The sequence below is a fragment of the Toxotes jaculatrix genome, chromosome 11 (assembly GCF_017976425.1).
Source record: "Toxotes jaculatrix isolate fToxJac2 chromosome 11, fToxJac2.pri, whole genome shotgun sequence".
Taxonomy (NCBI): Eukaryota; Metazoa; Chordata; class Actinopteri; family Toxotidae; genus Toxotes; species Toxotes jaculatrix.
Window position 1 is genome coordinate 16,981,353 of NC_054404.1, and position 22,300 is coordinate 17,003,652.

Genomic DNA, 22,300 nt, shown 5'->3' on the forward strand with positions numbered 1-22,300 from the left:
GTTTTCTGGGCTGCAGGATTATGGGTTATATCCCAGCCTTCAGATATACACTGGCAGACCAGTGTCCCACTGACCCTCCAAAGCCTGCAATTTAGCAGGGTTATTTATGGAGCGAGGAGAACACATCCTCCCTGCCTGCTCCTCTCTGCTTTCATGATGCCGGACAGCCGCAGAGGCCCTTCACACTTGTGCCTCAGCCCTCCCCTGCTTGGTGAGCATGGCACTTTCTCCGTGAGTCACAATCCTATTACCCCTCTACAGCCTCGTGGTGGGGTGATAAGAGCAGCTCGGCGCCCTGCAAGAGGTGTAGTGCTGAGCCCCCTTTAGCTGCGGTAGGTGGTTTAATCATGGGAAGAATGCTCCATAGAGCTTTTGCTCTCGTCATTTCAGTGGGAATTAGCTTTTGCAAAGAGGTGTGTGTGTTTATTAAAGATGAAATTGCCTGGAGAAAAATAAACCAGAATATGGCTGTCAAATCATTTGTAGCATAAAAAACAGTGAAATAGATATTAAGATTAAAAAAAAAAATAGGGTGGGAAACAGACTTGCGACATCTGCAGAGAAAACAGAACTGCATTTTAATTTGTTGAACAAAAAAAACAATGACAATATCATTTGTGTTGAAGCCTCTTTGATATCATCTCACAGTGAGGGGTCATCTGCTTTACATTTCCACTTTCAGGAACACTGCACACCAAATAGAAATACTGCCTTGGCAAAATCTTATTTGGGTTATTTATGCCCACAATTCATTTTGCCATCCAGACTTTTATGTAGAATCAAAAGTAAGACTGCATCTCCTCCTGACTCACTGAATTGTAGCAACAGCTGGTACAAGTACTGGTTGTCTCATAAGGCGAAAGAAAATTTACATCCTGACTTTAACATTCACTCACATATGCAAGAGTGTATTTTGTACACGCGGGCGAGAAAAGCACACAAACAGCAAAACACACTCACAGAGGCACAATCACCTGCAACAATTTCGGTGCTGTGCTTTGACAAATACAGTCGACTACAGTATATCTCCCTATGTGCTTGCCTCTGCTGTGTGCTACCGGGGGCTCTGACACTGTTAGATATATTAAAAGCAGACAGCCTATCTCATTCTCCTCTCACCACCTGAAAGGAAATGAATGTCACCTCATTGAAATTGGCTCTCTTTCATTGCAGAGGAGTAATATTATTTCAGATGTCTATTTGCTATTTGGGGCTGCCTTTTCTTTTGCCCCTCATTTTGAAAATGCACTGAACTGCACCGGCCTTTGATTAGCCTTAGATCTCTGATTGCAAAAATGCACTTGATGTTTTCGGCCGTATTCTGTGCATGATGCATGTTTAGGATGCGCATCTCACTTGCGCCTGTGTGTCCAAGTTTCGTGTAAGGCAGCTTGTGTGTCAGCTGACAGGGTGTTTCATTGTAACATGTGTAAGAGTGAGTGTGCTGACAGTGCTCTTAACCCTCTCATCAAAGCCCCGGCTTTCCTCTGAACCCCCCTCCTCACTCCGGCCTTTATGTGAGCATCAATCCCTGTTCAGCCCCGTACACTACGTCTAATTATGCAGAGGCCAGCATTAGAAGCAGAAGCAGCCTCCACTGTACAACTCCAACCCTGTCAGAGCAAGAAAGAGGGAATAGGAGGAAAGGGGTGGATAATTAGGAATGTAGTCCGTTTTCCTCTTCCACTTTTTTCGCTCCTTTCCCTCTCACCCCGCTTCATCTGCATGTTTCAGAAGGATTCTCCAATTACTGAGGCAGTACCCCCAGCTGCTTCTCCATCCACCACCAGCAGGCAAAGTAGGAGGGTGTGTGAGGAGATGAGAAAATGGAAGGATTCTGAGAACAGTGTGGGTTTGAATTAATGGTTTAAATTAGCAGCTCTACAGGATAGAGTGAAATTGGAGGTGAGGGATATCTGTATTGTGGTTTCTTCTATATACACCTCACAGGGACCGTAAGAAAGCTTACTTTTACTTTTACCCCTGTTCTTACTTCCAGCCTGACGCACATAGACAAACGTATGCTACATTAGCTATTTCCCCGGAGGGACCTCTCACACGTAGAGCAGCTCCTTAAAAATGGCAGTGTGACGTCACCTAGAGCTGGATACGGTGTGAATCAGTATCCTTGAGGGAACATATAGATGTCGTGCATTCATGTAGGATTTACACTTCCCTGTATGAGTCATTGACTACCTCATGGATTATTAGTCATTAGTGAGGACAGCGGCCTTTAAATGGAAAAGCAGCAAGATCAGTCTTATTGAATATTGACTGATTAGCGACATTTGAGTTTGTAACATCCACAACAATACACATACATTATAGAGTACTACAACATGGACACAAAGACATATACACATGCAGTAAAAAGCGCCCTCACACCTTATCTCGTTTCTCAGTTTTGCCAAATCAGCTGTAGCAGAGGTGACAGTAGGATGGTGCTGAGGGGAGGATGGTGCAGGTGAAAATGACTGAAACCTGGCAGGTAGAGTGGACCAGGGATTTGGATTTACTGACACCTTTATACACTGATTGGATTCGGAGGTTAGTGTTGTTTTTGGGGAAGAACATCGTGAATACTAGCTGTACCGGTAAGCAGTACTGTCACTTCTGTATGAGGGAAGCAGTTCAAAATGGTCTACCAGCATGAGAGAATATAAATAGTTGTACCACAGTAACTGTAAAACCAACACTTTTAGGAGCAAAAAAAAAAGATAGCCATCACAATAGATTTTCCATCAGGCCCGATTTCTTCCCCATTTCCCAGCTCTTGCACAGCTAGCATGGAAACTCTAGATGACTGTGGCCTCTGCATGGCGGACGTGTGAAACCCTTTTACAGTGCTCGAACAGAGAAAAACAGTTTTAAAACAGCCAATTATTACACTGTAATGGTCCCAGCTGCTTAAAATATCAGCTTTGATGGAAAAGGGCTCTTTGATGGAGAAGTTAGGTGTGCTTGGCTTAATGGTAATAATGCACCCAGAGCAAGAATTATAGAGAAGAGCATTTATGACAGTAACTACAAGCATTATCTTACATTTTCACCTGGAAAGGTATTGAATGAAGGACTCATTTTTTCCCCCCACCCATGTCCGCTTTAGCTACCTTTATTCCAGATCTGGAGTCATTGTTTCCCTTTTTCAGTTGCCATTAGTTTCCCCCTAAAATAGCAGACAGCAGCGAAATCCTCTGTGGCTAATCTCCTTCCGAGTTGGTCACTATCAGCCCCTTCCTCGCTCTGCCGCTCAGTTTCAGCACGAGATTAGGATGTATGAATTCATTGGGCTGCCTGTGGCTGTGGTTGTATAGAATGAACACATGTGAGCATTGTATCATACCATGTGTGTTACACATCCATGGACACACCATCACTTTATATTTCTGTTGACCTCATAATTCTTAGTTGTCTGTGATTTATTACTGAGAATTGCTACAAAATCCCCTCCACCGCTCTGCATTTGAACGCAGGAACCAATGAGAGGCATGTCGTAGTATCTTATGAATAAAAATGGATAACATTATGGGGAGGTTTCATTTCAGCCATGTAATGTTGCTGTCATTTCTACTTCTCGGAGCCCCCAACGTATGCCACACCAGAGAAATATCCCCCAGATCCCATGGGAGGCATTTCATTCTCACACGGCCGTAAGTCCAGCAACATCCTCAGAATATGAAATCCGCCAGCGGGAATGGATGGAAACAAAATTGCCACTGGGTATAATAGGCAGCCCTATTAAAAACATACTGCGGTCATGGGAGGAGTTAGTGTGGTTACAAGGTCATAGCGGGGACCAACCCAATTTACCCGGGCCAATAATGTTGCCTAGAAATGGTCCAGAGTACTTACCTAGCAGTATTGTGAGAGAAAGCCTCTTCTCTAATGTGCTAGTATCATAGCTTTACTAATTACTAAATGACCTCTGTGAAACTGGTATGCACTGTGCCCTGCCAGAGATTTGAGCCTTTCAGCCAAACAGATTGGCAGAGCGGCGCCAGCATATGCTATAAAAACAAACAGGGAAAGACAGAGAGAGTTAGTTTTAGACAACACAACAGATTAACAAAGCACCATATTAACCTTCAGGTGCATCTAATTGTTGGGAAATTGAATGCAGCTCTCAGTGAGGAGGGGATCAATATATCGAGCTGGCCTGGCTTACAACCTCTAATCCTGCAAATCTTCTCGAGGTCTTGAAGTGCTGTATTGAATATCTGAATGACTTGGATAGCACTGCTTAAGCATAATTTATGTAATGCATCTGCTTATGTCCACATTCATTCCCGCTAGTGCCCAGTGAGTTTTCAGGATCAGTCGACCTTTCTCCCATCAAGATATATTTAGCTGCACTGCCCACTGAAGCTTTGGCACAAAAAAACTTTGAGCCAGTGTTGCTTTATCTGCTGCTTACCAAGACTATTGTTTCCAGGGGCTTCTCTGATCTCTGTTCAGACCTTATCAGGGATTAGTTTGATCTAAATAGCAATGATACACAGCTACAGATAGAGAAACATCTGAGCCTATTGATCACAGTTGGTTCAGCCATAGACAAATTCAATATGGCACAGAGAAAGTGAAATATCTCCTTTATCAAGGGCTGAGTGAAGCCTGCACATATGCTCGGCCTCCCACAGCCCTCATGTTTATGATGAAAACAAACGGCCTCCTCTCTTTTGTTTAGAAGCCGTGACAAGAGAATGTGCTGATTTCAGAGGGAATAACAAATCTACGTCGGTTTACTTCATACATTTTTCAGCCTCAAATCTGTTACTGTGAGAATTTTATTTCTAATTTCTAGTCATCGAGGAAAAAAAATAAATAAATAAAAAATGTTATGTCTTTGAACTCCTTAATCCACCGAGTCTAGTCATTTGTGCATAGAGAGGCTGCCCTAAAGCCTCCTGTCTGTCCCTTCAATCACAGGTTACTATGCCACTTGTCATCTGCAGTCAGGCCTGTTATTGAGAGGCTTCCCTCAGGCCACCTCTTTGTCTTTAGCGGCTCGATTAAATTAGAGTGACACCTGGCATGGATCCTCAACTGTAATGGCCCTTTTTTTTTCACATCCCATCCCCTTTTATCAGCATAATAGACCTCTGATTAAATATTACAAACCTACATCTCCTTCACTGTGCTTCGCCCGTCTGTGTGTGGGGTGGAAAGAAACAAGTCACTGGTTCACGAGACTTTAATGATACGGCAATTTAAAAGGATGTATTCAAACAAGGAATGAATAACATCAGGAAATAGCAGACGGTCTGCAATCCACACATATTGTAGTCACTAGATAGATTACTTTTGAAATTACATGAGCACTCTAATCACATTAAATGTATGGTTAGTGACTCAAGCACACTTGTCATGTCGAGGTGGTGGTGGTGGGAGGTGATATTTTTAACCTCTCCGAGGGAATGGCAGATATTGTGCACAAGAGTTTGCTTCTATTCCTGGAAACAGAGGACGGCGTTGGAAAGACAGGCTTCTTGTGGCGGTTTACAGTTACATATTGCTGTATATAATGCATTTTATGCACCTTTGTTATGCAAAAGAGGCATGATGAAAAGAATTTCATCATTGAGAAATGGAATTCCAGCTGCTCCTCCTCCTCCCTGCGGTCATGAGTGTTGCTGGAGGTGCAGCTCTGCACACTGGTGGAAAATCCCCTCCACTCCAATCTTGTTGAGCTCTGACGTACTTGGCCTTTTGATATTTCATATGCCTCTTCTATGCAATAGAGGGATGGGCAGGGAGATGGTAAGGGTGTGTGTGTGTGTGTGGGGGGGGGGGGGGGGGGGGGGGGGGGTGTTCAGATCTGGCAACCCTGTATTCAGACCAATTCATTTTCCTTGTAAACTGAGAATACTGTGGCTGTGCAAGTGAGAGTAGCAACTACAGGATGTACCTTTTCAGTAGACCCACTGTTGGTACTTTGATGAAAGATTATTCACATAGTATCTTGCTTACTTTACCAGTGCATAATTCCTGACTTTGCACATTTTGAGCATATTTAACTACTTTCTATTGTTCTGCCTTTATTCATGAATGCTAATTCTGCAAGAATTGCAAACAGTTGTATTTTAGCAGTAGATGCTTGCAAATGTTTTGTTCTTGCTCTGTTTGCTTTAGTGCTGCCTTGGGTGACAACATAATAATTGATAGCTAAAGAAATTATGTTGGAATTAGCTGCAGTACTGGTTGGTTGATATAACATCTCTCTGTTGACTCTTTGTTGCCTTGGGGTGATCAAGATTTTCCACAACTCAAATTATCTGTCAGGGAATCCAAAGGATTCATCCCGGTTTTTTTTCGTAGGGTATTTCTCTCTGGCGGTCATAAACTCATGAATTGTTTAACAGAAACAAATTAATCACATTCACATTAAAAGCTAAATATGTCAGCAGCAAATATATCAAGCCAACATTTTGTTATAGTCAAATCTTTAAATATATTATGTAAAACTGATTTTTATGTTGTGGTTTACCAACGTGATTGTTCACTTGGTTGTTGTTTTACCTTTCATCCCACTACTGCTGTATAGTCGATAAACATGACAGCGTCACGGGTTCAACGGAAATGCCACTGAAATGACATCTGCCCACACGCTGTCAGTCATGTAATCACGTAGTGTTCTCCCTCCTTTAGAATGTGAAAAAACATATGAAGCGTATATTCCACCTTCCCTGAATGAATGCATGGTGCGCATCCCACGCCTGTGTACATGTATGACTGCTTGCCAGTATAAACACACATTACTCACAGTCGTACAGACAGCGGGGTTGTTGGAGATGAGCTCTTCAAATAAAGATCTGATGCTCTCTTTATCTATCATTCACACGTAATTTCATTATTTTCATAGGAGCTACAGCACAGGGCGGCAGCATTTATCAGAGCTGTCAACTGGCTTTCTTCTGTACAGGGCATGTTTTATACGTAAAGCTAGAGCTAGGCTGCCTGCACAAGAATACTAAACACACAAAGTCAAACCAAGAAAACCTCCACAAAACACAACACTTTTATTCATCTCATGTCCTGTGATTATTTCCAGCAGCTTAGAGCGGGAAAAGCTTTGGTATCTCAAAGGGAAGCGAAAATAAGGGGAAGGTAAGGCACAGTAAAGCTTAAATTGAGGCCATTATTGAGGGCAGTGAGGGAATAGTGTGTGGCTCGACTCAAAAAAGCATAGGCACAAGGAGTTTTAGTTAGGTCAGATTAACACTGATGGCAGCTCCAATAAATCTCTGCAATGATCTAAAGCTAGGCAACAGTGAATTCCCACCCTCACCTGCCAATTAGACAAGATATCTGTCTTATATTGTATTGTTGAAGTGCAATCATTTGATGGTGCCATGCGTTTAAACCCTGATTGGTATTTTTCTCTATCTGATTCAACATAGTGAAATAAGTTCTGACATTTTACTTTCACTCTGAAACCCCTTTTCTCTCTGACAGTTGAGGCAGCTGTGGCTAATTATCCGAGTTAATGGTAAGATGAGAAAAGATTCTTTGCTTCGCCAACATCAAATTCATCGTCAGCTTGACAATTAGGCCCGGATCGTGCAGCTGTGGGGATGTTTATGTGGACAGATTACAGAAATGTGGAGCGGCTGTAAATGCTGGTGTGTTACTCTCCATCCCTCTTTGATTGAACCTCCGCTTCAGAGTTATAATGAATTGTCTGTCACGAGCTTTTACAGTACGCTTCAGGACAGAATTGCTTAGGTAATGACTTTTGGAACGATGCTAATTGTGTGGACTTTTAGACACAGTAACTAGTTTGCACTGTGGTAAGCTGGGACAGAAAAAGGGCAGAGGAACAGGGGACAGCGCTCCACTTCTTAAATTAGGCCAGAAAAGCAGGCTCGTAGAGCTCAGCTGGATTTCAAAGAACTCACAGGCACAGTATCACTCTGCTATAGATGTTATTACACTCTTTGCAATAATTCAGACAGAAATTGCACGCGTGGGAAAATGTTCGGTCATTTTAAGGTTAAATAGGGAGAAAATGGACATTCAGCAGTATAAAGTTCCCCCTTCTGAATGTGTATTCAGGGACAGGGAATGCTTTCCTGTAGCATTGTTAAATTGTGCTGACTCTCAGTCTAGTTCATATTTCTGATTTGTTCCACAAAAGAAGCACCTTGTTGCCAGTATAATGTCTCTGTTGATTACCCTGCTGCCATGTGATAAGATCCTAAAGCAGATAGTGACCGAATATGAGAAATGGCGCAGTTAAAACCTTTATTCAATAAAGGCAATAACCATATAATACATTTCTGTTCATGTTTTTACAAATGCAAACCGTGAATGCAATCATTTAAAATCTGTCACTTCACATTTTCTTTGTGCTTACAGGAAATAATTGAACTGGGAAGCTAGGGTTCCTGTGCTGGGAGATCTGAATGAATGGACATAAACCTAGGCTCCTGTGCCTCTCTGTTCTCTTTCTCCATCTCTGTATCACTCTCTATCACACATTAAAACACATTAGCCCCCCCCCCCCCCCCCCCCCCCCATATAGCTCACAGAGAGAGAGAAAGAGAGATGGAGTGAGAGCATGTGTACAAATGAATCAGCGCTGTTTGTTGTACTGTTTCAGGCTCGAGCTGTTTCAAGTAGCGTATTTGAGAGAGCTGCAGATCATGTTTAGTAAGCTCACTCTCATTATATCAGACCCTGGGGAGAGAGAGGACCTCTCACTCCATACTATCAAAGCTATGGAGCTGCCTTAGAGGACATGCTTCAGCATGAATAGAGGCTCTAGAGTACATACAAAAAGTAGCATGCTCAGACATCATCACCTCTCTCAGTGGGAAGCTGCCAGCATTCAAGGTTTTGATCACGGCCTGCCGTAATGGCTGTGGTTGACAGGTATACGAGACCATAGTTGTGGGAATAAATAGCTTGATTAGCATAATGCATCACCAACAAATTCACTTTTCAGAGTGTGTGAAAGAACTACTTTTTTTGCCCAAGTGCAGCATTCATATACCCTCTGGGATCGTATTTCATAGGACAAACACACAATTATGTAAACAGGGTATTTACCTGTGCACCAATGGAAGGGAAAATGATTTACTACCAGTGTGTGCCCGATACTCTGTCACTATGTTGTCTGTATTTTTGGATGCTTTCAATAGGCTCTGCACCAGCCATTGTCCACCAAAAATGTATTTCCGCTCCTTTCAGCAATCATAATTCACCTGATACTCGGAGCGCTTACCTCCAGAAATCCCCACCATATTGATCCATCTGGAGCCGAGCGACATCGCTATAAACAGGCTAATCTAACATAAAAGCTGGCCTCTCAATGCCCCAGACTGTTGAAACGATTTAGTTCTGCCTGGTAGCAATGAATAAATAAATAGATAAATGAGACACACAATCGCAGGCTCGATCCTGCAGTGCATCCCAACCGCATGCGACTGGAGGCAACAGCTCTGAGATAGAAGATTATTGGGAATAATATCCTCTATATTTTGCCGGTCTTTAGCACCGCAGGGTTGGGAAAAGGGATGACAGAGAAGCGATGGTATCTATTATCAGTCAAACTCCTGTCTTCTCCCTGCCTCCACCCGCACCTTGCATCTGAACTTTGTGACCTTTTGCCATACTCACAGGTGATTAATTGCCAGTTTGCCTGTCCACTAATAATCTGTGTGATAATTATCAAGGGAATGACTGTGTCACCTGAATACTAGTCAGGCCACACTTGCCACTTACCTCTGCCTCCCTCTTTCCATTCTCCTCTCACCCTCTGCCTTGTTCCTGCTTGACTGGCTGCCAGTAGGCTGAGGTTAGTGCCATAAGAGTAGTGGGGGGGCTCAGATACCCTTACATCTGTCTGGATTACAGCAATTCATTTTAACCTTCAGCAGCCCTTGCCAGATGCTCTCATAACATTTACTGGGCAGTTTTTGCACTCAGAATGCACCAATACAGTACGTAACCTAAACTGTGCTTTCAATTCTGTTGTACAGATTCATGTAAACCTTTAGAGAAAACATATGGTTTAAGGGGAGGCAAGAGAAAAGGGCTTTGAGATTTCCTTTGAGATTTGTTGAATTAAAAAACATATTTTTAAATTATTTTCTTTGATGAATTCTTTAAACCCACAGCTGTGTTTCCCTCCTCTCTTTGGCCATTATTTATTCATTGACATTTTGCTAGGAAGGAAATTATCAGGATGTTGAGGAGTGGATGTGTGATTGCCTGCGGTGAACAGACTGATATTTAATATGTTAAAAACAAAATGTGGTTCCTCATCAAACTTCACGATTTGGAGGTATCTTAGGTGTTATCGTTATTTCCATAGAGTCTAACGTTAGCTAGTGTACTTGTTAGTCCAAATTCCACTTGTATGACTTGGCTATGACTTGACTATGACTATGGCTCTGGGACTACTCTTTTAATGTTGCCAGTGTTAGCATTTTGCTGACAGTTGCAACATGAGTTGAGCTCCTCAGCCAAAGTGCAAACTTCACGTTAATGTAATTAACACAATGTAATTACACCGTCGTTTTGTATTTGTTTTGGAATGTTAGACAAATTCATGATACAATGGTCTAGACATGGACCTACATTACCTATGATGTAGTTAAAGGGAAGGCTTTTTACAGTAGCCTAATTATTTTACTTGAGAGGGCCGAATGCCAAGCTCACTGAAAACAACAGAATTAAAATCACCTTGTGACCTTTGTTCTTGTAGTTGCAGTGGCTGTGAAATCAATTTATAAATGTCATATGTTAGCCCTGTCTTTTAATTGACGTTTGGGCAGCTGCGGTAGCTGTAAAGAGCACAAACCATATTCATTTTTAGAAGCCCCACCCAACCCCCCTCGCATCTTTGTCACCTTTTTCACCCCTCATGAGTTTGCACCCCTGAGAGAGCATTAAGAATGTTGATCAGTGGTAATCCAGAGTCCTCCCTCAAGTCAGACTGAATCTTTTCATCCTTAATTCTTATTGATCAGTAATTAAACCCTCAATGAGACTTTCCTGCACAATATGTGCCCAGTCTGAGTCAGTATCCGCCAACTCTGTTTTTTCCTTCTTCCCTTCCAACACTAAACCATATGTTTATTCCAAAGTTTGTCTGTTATATAAAGAATTCATAATCACATTTATGATTAATTATGAATCATGCATGTCATCTTCCTCTATATGCTGATAAACAGATGTAAGACTGTAAACACTCTGAATTATATATGAAAATTTCTGTGGTAAAATCAGACAGGATGCCAGCATTGTATATGTGAGTGAACAATATTTAAAATTGCAGGAGATATTTATCATTTACGTGTTCTATTTGGATGACTTCCTTATCTGTAATACATGTTTTTTTCTTTATGTTTTCCCTCTTTGACAAACTATAATTTAATCATAATTAAATACCCAGTCATGCATTTTATTCCTGGCACTGCAGGATTTAGTTGCATTTCATTTAAATAATTAAAATGGTTTACCCCAATAATTGTCACTTCTCATAAAGTAAAAAATACAATGTTCATCATGTAATGGGTCAATGATAGATTTATATCTGAGAGGGTTTTGGAAGACCAGTACTACTTTGCAATAACAAGTAATTAGAGCTTCCAGCACATCTGCTGATTGAAGTCTTGGTATTGATTCAACAGTATCTTTTGGTAATGTGCTCCATGAAGAGCTTAGCTGTTCCCGCCACAGTTCTGGCAGTGAGCTGGTAGCCTCTGGCAGCTCTCCTGCTTTCTGAATTGACTGTGACCAACACCAAAAAATGTCAGGTCAATAGCCTTGAGTAGGAATTGTTCTGGGAGAGCAAAATGAGGGAAAGCGCGTCCTCCTTTTTCCATTTCACTGTATCTGTACTATACCAGAATTGCAGTTTCGCTGCCATAGATCAAAATGCAAAATGAAAAACGTGTGAGTCTGTGTCTGTGGAAAGCAAGCCTGCCTCTGACTCCTGGCACATTTTTGTCCCCTGCTGCCTCCAGTGCAATTAATGATCTTGCTTACAACATTAGCGCCACAATCATGAAAAATCGCGCTGAAGCACCAAGTCCCCCAACATATTGAGTTCAATTCATCAAGGGCTTCATGCTCATTGGCGATGTCAAACTTGGTCTCAGCATTATTGAGTGCCTTGTAATCAAGTACCTGCCATAAGCTCCCAGGAGTGATTATCTCTTTGAACATAAAGTTCACGAAGAGATATGATTTGTCTCGAGATTCAGTAAATGGCTCATCTTCTTTTTGAGTTTTACAACATTTCAGCCACTTAGAGAGAGTAAAACTCAAAAATCTATATGGTGTCTTTGTCAATTAATTCGTTTGTCGTTCATTCATTGTTTTGTCAGGGCAATTGTATCTGTGTTTGGGATTTTTAACTTCTGCAGCACAAGTGCACAACTTCTTTAGGATGTCTGTAAAACAGAGATATAAGCAGAAGCAGAAATCCTCTTTTGAGACTCGCTGTCTTTTTCTTATCAGCAGACAGACACATCAAGATCGACCATGGGTCAACCAGCCAGTGTGGTATCCTGGGAATTCAACACTTAAGGTTTGTTTTTTTTTGGCATTTGAGATAGTATCATTCTTTTGCTATCTCCTGCAACTTGAAAACATGCGACGGTCATGTCAAGGAGCCATTCTTTATGACTTCAGTCTGTAAAAATTCAAGGTTGTAGAGTTTGCCATTCTGTCTGTCTCTTCACACCATTACAGAAGAGGCATCTCCATACTTTAGAGTTGTAGCTTATTAAAATTCATATTATTAGGGTGGAGAGTATAGTATTGCATAGTTCAGTGGGATGCAGATAGAACTAGAGTTTGACAGACAAAAAGCAGGCTGTATAAGTGGCATCAAGACAGGGATCATCAATCAACAGACTGCTCTCCTTGGCATTGTAAATCACTGCAGTGCTGAAGGGCATCATCTGTCCCCATCTCCTAATTTCAGACAAAGTATGTGGTGTGTGATGGCTCTGCTTTTGTTTTACAGATGGTGTACACGAGCCAATATGTACCACTTGTTTTGTTTATTTGCATCATCAACAATCATACACATTCGTTGGTCTCCCAGCACTGTAGCACGTAAACACAGGACATGAACACCAGTTTGCCCATCTATTGTCATCAGCAGACAAGCCTGTGGATGTTTATCCTACACCAGAAAGAATATTCAGTAGAACATTGATTAAAAAAAAAAAATCTGACCCTTTAAAAATAACCAGAAAAACAAAATACAAACCAACATCAGTGCAATTCTGTAGCATATACACTATGCCTCTGCAAATACTGGTACTGTATGATCACATTGGGAGGGAGTGCTCAGCAGTTCAGAGTGCACAGGGTTCTTAACAAAGAGGAGTAAATGTCCATAAGTTACAGCTTCTACGACTGGATCGATCGTTGATTTTTTTGCTCTAAACAAAACAAAAGCGGAAGAACAATTAGAAGTACACATCAGATGAAATGGAACAGTTCTGCCCAGGTTCCAGTAGAAAAGCAGAGAAATCTTTTGAATGGTGATCACTTTAAGTTAATTTTCACTGTAAACATAATGACGCTGATCTAAATGACACCTCGCTGGAGTGACTGAGATGAGTGTAGGTGCAGAGCAACATGCTACAGAGAGATACTGTAGGGGTTGTGTGTCTCATTATATCTAGTGCTCCCTAATCTAAGACCCCTCAGGCCCTCTCTCAGTGCCCTGTATCTAGATTCAAAGTATCAAAAAGCTGCAGATTCAATTGAAACCACTCAAATACAAATGCCTAATGGGTATTACACACTACAACAGGACAAACAGTGTTTTTGACCGTAATCATGGCTTGAAATGTTGCTTTGAGTATCATACAGCCTTTTTGAATTCGATTACAACGCTGATGGTCCAGACTGAGTCATGACAGGAAATGCTCATTGCAGAATATAGAATGTGAAGTATTGCTGCTCTATATGTGCATTCTATGCAAGCATAGACATAATAAACATACTGTAGCATATTCATCATATAAGATATCTTTGTGGCCAGCATTGGCCACAATTGCGGCATCATATACATTTCAGTATTTACATATATTCATATATACATGCACGTCTAGTGCAAGATATTTTTAATCTTGTAGGACTTTTGTTCATCCGCGTATTTTGACAATCCAACATCTGCAAATAGATCTGGTCCTACTCAAGTGGACCATTTACCAAATCAAAACCACCACAAGACCCTTTCACAGGTCTGATTTCAGATTTTTTTTTTTTTTTTTTTTGGTTGGTTTTCCACAGTAGTGACAAAAATAAATAACAGAAAGTGACACTCTGCACAAAGTGATCGTTTTCTAGTTTCCGTAAGTGCACTGAAAATCAGTCAAATATGTCAAATACAGGGCCTGTCAAGCGTAGAAGATGAGCTCAGGAATCTGTCCCCCCTGCACTCCTGTGCCGTTAGTGCTGTCCGAGGAGCACTGGAACTGAAATGTCACTTTCCCACACTGCACCTCTGTCATCCCTTCCTGTCCAAAGTAGCTCAGCTCATTTCCATCCAGAACCACACTGGCAGTGTAGAATGTATCAGGCTCGATCTGGACTGGATACTCAAACCACACCGGGAAGGTATTGCTGGAACCATCAGAGAAGTATTTACTGAGGTTTTGTCCCAGCAGGACTCCCTGACGTTTCAACTCAATCTTGGCACTGTACTCTGCTGAGCCACAGCTAGATCCGTACAGTCCAAACCCAGCGATGAAAACTCTTTTATCCACTGCAAACTGTATACTGTCACAGCGACCCCGATAACGCCACTGGTTGCTTCTATAGGCACAGGACTGGAATCTGTGGCAGCGCTGGGGTGTCAGGCCCTTCCTGGGCTGGCTGACAAACTGCAGCTCAGGTTTCTTGGCTGCTGTGTACCACAGGAAGATGTCATTGGTCTCATTAAGCGTCAACACGCCCGACTGGGCTGCCCCATTGGCAAAATCATCCAGAGCCATTGTAGGGATGCGTATCAGGTACATGGCCTTGCCCAAAACCTTACGCTTGTTGTCAGTTGAAGAGGTGAGCTCCTGTCTCTGGCACTCAGCCTCAGCCCAGCTGAGCGCCGCCTCGAACACTACTATCTCTTTAGCATTGAGTGTCTCTCGCTGTAGGATACTCTCCAGGGTCTGGGAGTCGATGTCACAGAAGCCCTCCGAGCGTAACGCCAGCTCGGCCTGGGCATCAATCACCTCCCAGCAGCGCTGTGTCAGCTCCGGCTCTTCAAACAGGCAGCTCTGGGAGAGTAACACGCAGGCATTCTTGGCACTCAGACTGGTCTCCAGGAAGTTGACGCAGGCACGTGCCAGGTGAGGGACAATGTACTTCTTGGCAGCATAAAGAGTGGCCAACACTGTGTCAGCACTCAGGTCAATCTCATCACAGTAAATGTACCTGTTGACACACAAATGTGACTTTCTAAGCTTCATAGACAACAGATCAACCATCAAAACGATATGATGTGATAAGATATATGAGATAAGATGATGATCTGATATACATATACTTAATTTGAAGTATGCGTGTGTATGCATAATAATAGTTTTTTACATCATAATGGCAGAAAGTGACTGATGTTACAGTATTTAAGTGATAACATCACTGCATCTGTTCAAAACCTTGATGGAAGACAATGAAATTGGATTTTAAATAGAGTGAAATCACTGTGCAAACTAATCAAACCAGCCAACAAAACAGTATTCCTCCTACATCCTCGTCTACCTCTTACTGTAGCTTGCCTGCAAGGATGCAGAAAACAAAACTCATACATAACAGTGATGGAGGAACAGCAAGGAGGTGGTAGAGAACAATATGGACTGATTCAGCATGAAAAGAATGCATACTGAAATGGAAATACATATAGATTCTACCTTTGAGGTAAAGGAACAAAACTCTTTTTTCACCAACATCAAAAAAAAAAAAGATGAAGATGATGACTGTACATTATTTGTTTAAAGGCATTGTAAGATCCCAAGAACAGGGTCAGTCAAAGGAAGTACAGGATGTTGAAGAGTTTAGACAGAGGAGAATCCTTACTTTAACATGGCCAGAAATGCTGCTGGTTCCACATCTGGAATATGGATTTCATCCTTGTTTTCAGCCAGTTCACCATAAAACATGGCGTGGAACACTGAGCTGCCCACAGCCAAAACATACTGTTGAAAAAGAGAAGAGAAAACAAAGTGACAGAGGGAAAAGAGAAAAGAAAATATTTCATAGTTTGCCTGTGATTTCACTGGAAACCACATGACATGCAGAACCATTTGGAAAAACAGAAATATTATTTGAAATGGGAATTGCACTAAATCCAATTACTTCACATGTAGCTCTTTCTTTTTACATAAAACACACAAATCTCTTCGTGGATACTGAACAATGCTTCAGTTCTAATCACTGGAGAGCTGTGGCGGTTCTGGGGAGGGGCCAGCAGGGGCCAGTGCCCCTGTAGCACTGATTCTGGACCCCCCTGTGGCCCCCCCTCCGAAAGTAGATTATTCAGTAGCGCCGAGTCGCCGACGTCGAAGGTAGAACTAACGTGCGTGGCTTAACATTCTAGTCGGACCTTTTAGTGCGCTGCACCATTTAAAAAACGAGCGCGAACCATAACACGAGCCTGAAGCAGTCGGAAGATTACAACGAACAACGACGAACGAACTTACACTGTCAAGGTAAGACTTCTGGTAAAGAAATGTTGTTTGCTAACTTTATGAATTATAATAGCATCCTGCCAGAACACCAGGTGTTAATGTCAGCTTAAGTTGATTGTATGGTTCTAGCTAACGTTAGTTACTATTCTTAACGTACGTTATCACAACACAAAACCAAGCAAGCCCGCAATGGTAGGATTGCTGAAGTGTAATTCCTCTTAATTGCTTTTTGTCTGTAGTGAAAAATGAAGAGAAAAAAGGACATTACGTCCTATTTCTACAAGAAAAAGACACAGAATGGTGCAGACATTGAGACAGAGTCAGATGATGGTGGTGAGAGAGCTGAAGAGGAGCAAGTTGAGAGCGCCACAGAAGGAGAGTCAGGGGACATGGGAGACGTTGATTTTCAGAGAGAGGGCCCAGAGCAGCAGAGAGAGACAGATGAAGATCCTGAGGGTGAGGAAGCTGAGACTGAGATAGAGGCGGAGTGTGAGACACAGACAGAAAATATTTGTGCATCTACAAGCACTGGACCATCAGGTATGTGATGTTGAAAAGAACACTATGTTTTGTGTCCCTGGTCAGGCTTTAGAATATATTAATTTATATTTACTGAATGCAATAAAAAATGAATTAATTCATACAATTGATAAATAGCATTAATAAATAAATACAGTTTAGACAATTGTGTGTGTCTGAGTGCCTAAGCAGTGTTAAGTATAGCAGTTTAGTCTATATGCTGTGTCCATGCAGAATTTATGTTTGACTACATATGTTCGGTTTATCTTTCTCCACAGACATCAGCAAAGGTAAACAAGACCCACCAATGCAGCCGGACCTAAAGATTTTTCCAAGGACCCTGATGGGGGACAGGAGGAGGAGCTTCAAGGCAGCCTGGTACCACATCCACCCCTGGCTTGAATATTCCAAACAGTTGGACTCTGCGTATTGTTACGCTTGCAGACATTTTAGCCCTCCTAATAGCCAAGACACAGTCTTTGACTCACCAGTTGGCTTCAAAAACTGGAAGAAAGCATGTTACAAAACAGGAGGGTTTGCATTGCATGCAAGGTCTGAGCGGCACAAGCAAGCCATGGTTACGTGGAGGGACTATCAGAGAGCTGCAGCACTGCTGCTTGTGAACGGAGTTTTTCCACATTAAAGCTTGTGAAAACCTACCTCAGATCCACTATGAATGACGACAGATTAAGCAATCTGGGTGTCCTTAGCATCGAGTCGAGGAGGGCAAAAGCACTGAGTCTCGACTCATTTGTTGACCGGTTTGCCCGGAATCACCAAAACCGCAGAATACAGTTGCTGTAATAGTAGGGCAGCCTCTTATCAGTGGTTTAACAAGTTTTATTAAAATAAAAAGTCAAACAAGATTTCGAATCTTTGTCTTTTTTGCTGCGGGTTTAATGTGCCCCTCTATCAAAACCCCTGGCCCCAGCCAGGCCCCCTCAGTGAAATTGGTCTAGAACCGCCACTGCTGGAGAGATTGACCCTGTTGAGTTTCTCTCATAATGAGCAGTTCTCAGCCAGTTACTATTTCCCCTGAGGACAGGGAGGCAGATTTCTAATGAACAAGATTTCCTCTGATAAAAAAAACAAAACAAAACAAAACAAAACAAAAAACAAAACAAAACAGGAAATCCTAATAACACAACTGAACAGAGTGCAACAAAAGTTCAATTTACTGAAATTAATGACTTATCTGAACTTATGATGAAATCAGATGCAACACAAGGCTACTAATAATTTCAGTAATAAGCACTGTATACAAGACTCTGAATCCTGTAATTATACTCAGGCGCATTTCATGTTTTAGGTCTTTGTGCGCATGTCTGTGTTATGCGTGTGTGTGTGTGTGTGTGTGCGCATTACAAGTATGTGTAGGTGAGTATGTGGGTGGTATAAATTTTCTCAAAAAAGGCACACAGACTTTCTCTAAAGTGATTAAATTGCAGTGAACCCATTCTAAAATAAAGCCTGCAAACCTGCTTTCTCAAAACACTCTCCTTATTGTTGTTACACACTGAAATTCATGTTTCTTTTTTTTTTCATAAAGAGGTCAGTTGAAAGGCAGCAGCTCTTTTCTGTGGATTTAGAGACTAGTATAGATATATAATGCATATTAGAATAAGATCAGTTCCACCTCTTGACCCACTGCATTTTACAGATGTTCACATATATTACTGCTCTTAGCTGCTGGCTGCATCCTCCATCTTAGAAGGATATAACTTTGTTATCGGACTTCCTGCCAAATGGACACAAGAAAGATTGCCGTGTTGAACGTCATTAGATCCCATCGGCATAATGTCTCAGCATAAAGTGCAGTCGAATCATCCACATTGTCCTTCCATAACTGCATTCTATAAATGCACAAAGTGCACTGCAGCTACCAATCATAGATAATACATTTGGGTCCCATTTAAAGAACAAAATGATGACCCATATAGGGCTCATCTGACAGTGTAGATGTGGAATGGATAGCCAAGTCAAATTCCTTGCTACAAAAATCACTTACCAGATGTAATGTGAATGTTATAATCATATTCAAATAGAGTAGACATAATGATGTGCTTCTAGATGAATCACACCGTCTATGCAACTGTAAACCTTAATCAATCATTTATGTGAACACATTGAAAGAGCAATGAGGTCAGAGGGTGGACTGAACAAAGAAGTCAGAGGATGTCGACCTGCAGGTTACTATTGGGATAAACAGGTTGAATACGGGGCCCAATTATGATAATCAAAGCTTTTTGTAGTAGATTCATTGTACTGTCATTCAAAAATTCAAAAGCTAATCAAGTAAATGAACACAAAAGTATTTCTAGGGTGTGAGATGCGGAGTTGAATGAACCTTAGTCTATGCCTTATCATTGTAACTGCGTTCTGCTGGATGTGTTTGATTAGAAGTTGAGTAATTGCAGAGCAGTTTTTGAAAAGCTGAGCTAAAGCAGAGACAAAGGCGATCCGTTCTGTGTGAGATGACTGCTGAAGAGGATATCCCTTCCTCCTTCGCTCACTCTGCGCCTCTATCTTTCAGCCTCATTTACATAAATAATTGAGGACTGTCTCGAAAAGACACATGGTGCGGAAGTGAGAGCGGAGCACAAAGGATTTTGGTCCCATTACTGCTGGCAATGAGGAAGACTATTTTTATGCTGATATGATATGAACAACACTGGGCCGGGCTGGCTGATTGCTTGTTTGTTAATTTCCTCTCCCGCCACCGTGATTTTACAGGTTGATGAAATTCTTACTCTGTGTCCTGGCAGCCGCTGGGTTCTTCCAGGTTGACCCACCACAAAGTGAACATCTGCCATCAGTTCATTGTTGAACATTACAGAATTTCTAAAAAGGGGAAGAAGCACAAAAAAAAAGGAATTTTACATACAATAATCTGTACATTTGTTTTAGAGAAGAAGAAGGTAAAACACAGAAAGCAATATGCTTTCTGTGTTTTACCTTAAGACATTAAGGTTAGATGAAGGAGGATCACATAAACTCATTTTTATGTAAATACTAAAACTCAGATTAGTGGCAGGAGTCTTTAGCTGAAGTTCAAACAAAAATAGTAATAGTTTTATGATCGTGTCTCCAAGTGTCCCAGTTACTTCAGACAAAACTGAAGACATTGGTTTAAAAGTCTTCCTTAGCAAACTAACACACAAAAGTGATTTCATTGCCAAATCTTTTTTTTTTTTTTTTTAACTTAAACTCTTTATGTCTCTATAAAGACAGACAAATGAGACAATGAACTGAATGGAAAATCCCCACTGTGAAAGAATGGGACCAACAATAAAGCTGCGTTCATATATTATTGAGTGGTAGAACATGTCACAGGGGTGGGTAAACAGCCCCATGATGTTCTGGAGAGACAACAAAGCCAGGTCGGAAAGCGCACACTTTGCTCTGGACAGCTGGGGTCTTTTACTGATAGGCCAAGGTAAATATTTTGCTTTTAGTACAGAGCAGCCTCTGCCTGTTGTGCATATCAAACGCACCCGGTGCCTGTCCGCCCTCTGTTATGTCAGAGCGGCAAAGTCTGCAGGAGCAGGAGAGGGTGTAAACAGAGATACCCCAAGCAAATTGAGGGCAGGGCAGAGGGAACACCCACCCATTCTCTCTCTCTCACACACACACAAACACACACATATGCAAACTCACACAGATCTCAGTAATTACCTTAACTCATTGTTTTGTGATACAATTTAAAATTTCATGGAAATTCTGTTCAGAAAATTGGCAATTTAAAATGCAGATGAACTCTGCTGAACTTATGAGAAATTTCAAATTCATCTCCTCTGATTTTAATGTTGATAAGAACTGATCTACAGCAATGGTTTCTACTTCTCACAGAGGTTTGCTGGTGGTGCCTACCTTTCTCTTATAGTGGAGTAGAGTCCCTGCCAGTTACAGTTCTGTATGGTGTTGTTGTTGTTGAGGTTCTGCTGCTGGTACAGTTGCACTGTGGTGGTGGATGCCGGCTTTTTGGTGGGAAAAATGTCCGCTGCCATCTTCTTCTTCTTCTTGCTCCTCAGGGTGATTATCTCATAACAGACTGGGGGCAGCTTGGAGCTGCCACTCGCATTTCCTTTCTTGGAGCTCTTACTTGACTTGCTTTTCACTGACTCGGGAAGCATTAAGAAGAAAGTCAGACATTTCATGTTCCTTCCCTTGGCATCGACCATGAGTGTGTTCAACTGCCGAGCAGTGGGAGTTCATGCAGAGAAGACATTCACCAGGAGCCGGCAGGTGCGAGGGAGGACCAAGGGGGGATTTGGGAAGAGGACAGCGGAGACTTGAGCTGAACTCAGCGGACAGAAGCCAGAGATCCGGTGTGAGGTGTCACCTTTTGAAAACTAACAGGATAACTTTCTTGTTTTGCTCGTTTTCTTCACTCCTCTTAAGAGGCAGGATCAGACTGGTGATGCAAAGGCACTTTTCCTGTGTGAAGTTTGATCTGCTGACGGAGAAGCTCTCGGGGTTCCCATTCTTGCTCTTCCAGAGCGATGTGATCGGCTCTTCAAATCACTTCTTTTTCTCCTCTGCTCCCTTGCCTCTCTCACTCACTGCTCTGCTGAGGGTTGGCCTGACAGCCCCAGATTTAGTACAGCTGCAGTGGTCCTCAGGCGGGCAGCGGTGTTTACTCAATTCCTTTCATTTCCCACTCTTACTCCTTCTGTGCTTCTCTCAGTCTCTCTTCATCTGTGGATCTACCTTTTTCTCTCCAACACTTGTTCTCTTTTTTTTTCCCCCTCCCTCTCCTCCATGGAGCAGAGTCATCTGCAGGATGCTGTAGCCGTGGATGCTGTGTTGCTCTGCTCAGCTACTCGTTCTGCTGACTACAGAGGTTGAATGGGAGAGTGCAGAGGAGATAGAGAACCCCCCGCCCCTCACAGCACGGTACACGGCTCTCTCCGGAGCTCAGCCAATGGCAGCTCACAGCATTCATGATTGGCTAATGCAGCCTAGTGCAGCACATACTTGAATATGCAATAGTCAACGTCTCAATTAAAGTGACAGCCATGCTCCATAAGAATGATATATTCATCGACTGTGTTACTTCCTCTGTTTGATTTACCTGAAACCACAGCATTCAGTTTATACTACAGCAACTCCGTGCTATAATTCAA

General features: G+C 42.1%; 2 protein-coding genes across 3 annotated transcripts; one reads left to right on the top strand and one right to left on the bottom strand.

The window, feature by feature from the left end:
* Positions 1–13,574: 13,574 nt before the first annotated feature.
* On the bottom strand, positions 13,575–21,994 carry btbd3b (BTB (POZ) domain containing 3b). The gene is made up of 4 exons (XM_041049034.1): positions 21,045–21,994; positions 19,925–20,015; positions 16,045–16,163; positions 13,575–15,402 (listed from the first exon to the last, which is right to left on the bottom strand). The coding sequence occupies exons 1-4, from the start codon at positions 21,353–21,355 to the stop codon at positions 14,370–14,372; spliced, it is 1,554 nt and encodes a 517-aa protein (XP_040904968.1). The 5' UTR covers positions 21,356–21,994; the 3' UTR covers positions 13,575–14,369.
* Positions 16,434–18,137, top strand: LOC121189159. Of its 2 annotated transcripts, XM_041049035.1 has the most exons (3): positions 16,506–16,676; positions 16,895–17,195; positions 17,453–18,137. In XM_041049035.1, exons 2-3 carry the CDS (start codon positions 16,901–16,903, stop codon positions 17,815–17,817), a joined length of 660 nt encoding a protein of 219 aa, XP_040904969.1. In that variant the 5' UTR covers positions 16,506–16,676; positions 16,895–16,900; the 3' UTR covers positions 17,818–18,137. The 2 variants fall into 2 exon arrangements, 1 of the variants encoding a protein (XP_040904969.1); XR_005894840.1 differs by lacking the exon at positions 16,895–17,195 and having other exon boundaries at positions 16,434–16,676.
* Positions 21,995–22,300: the final 306 nt, after the last annotated feature.

Coding starts and splice junctions, on each gene's coding strand:
- btbd3b (XM_041049034.1), bottom strand. CDS start 21,355: ATGGTCGATGCCAAGGGAAGGAACATGAAATGTCTGACTTTCTTCTTA. Junction 20,016..21,044: donor TACTCCACTATAAGAGAAAG/GTAGGCACCACC, acceptor TCCCCTTTTTAG/AAATTCTGTAATGTTCAACA. Junction 16,164..19,924: donor AGCGGCTGCCAGGACACAGA/GTAAGAATTTCA, acceptor CTTTTTCAACAG/TATGTTTTGGCTGTGGGCAG.
- LOC121189159 (XM_041049035.1), top strand. CDS start 16,901: ATGAAGAGAAAAAAGGACATTACGTCCTATTTCTACAAGAAAAAGACA. Junction 17,196..17,452: donor TACAAGCACTGGACCATCAG/GTATGTGATGTT, acceptor CTTTCTCCACAG/ACATCAGCAAAGGTAAACAA.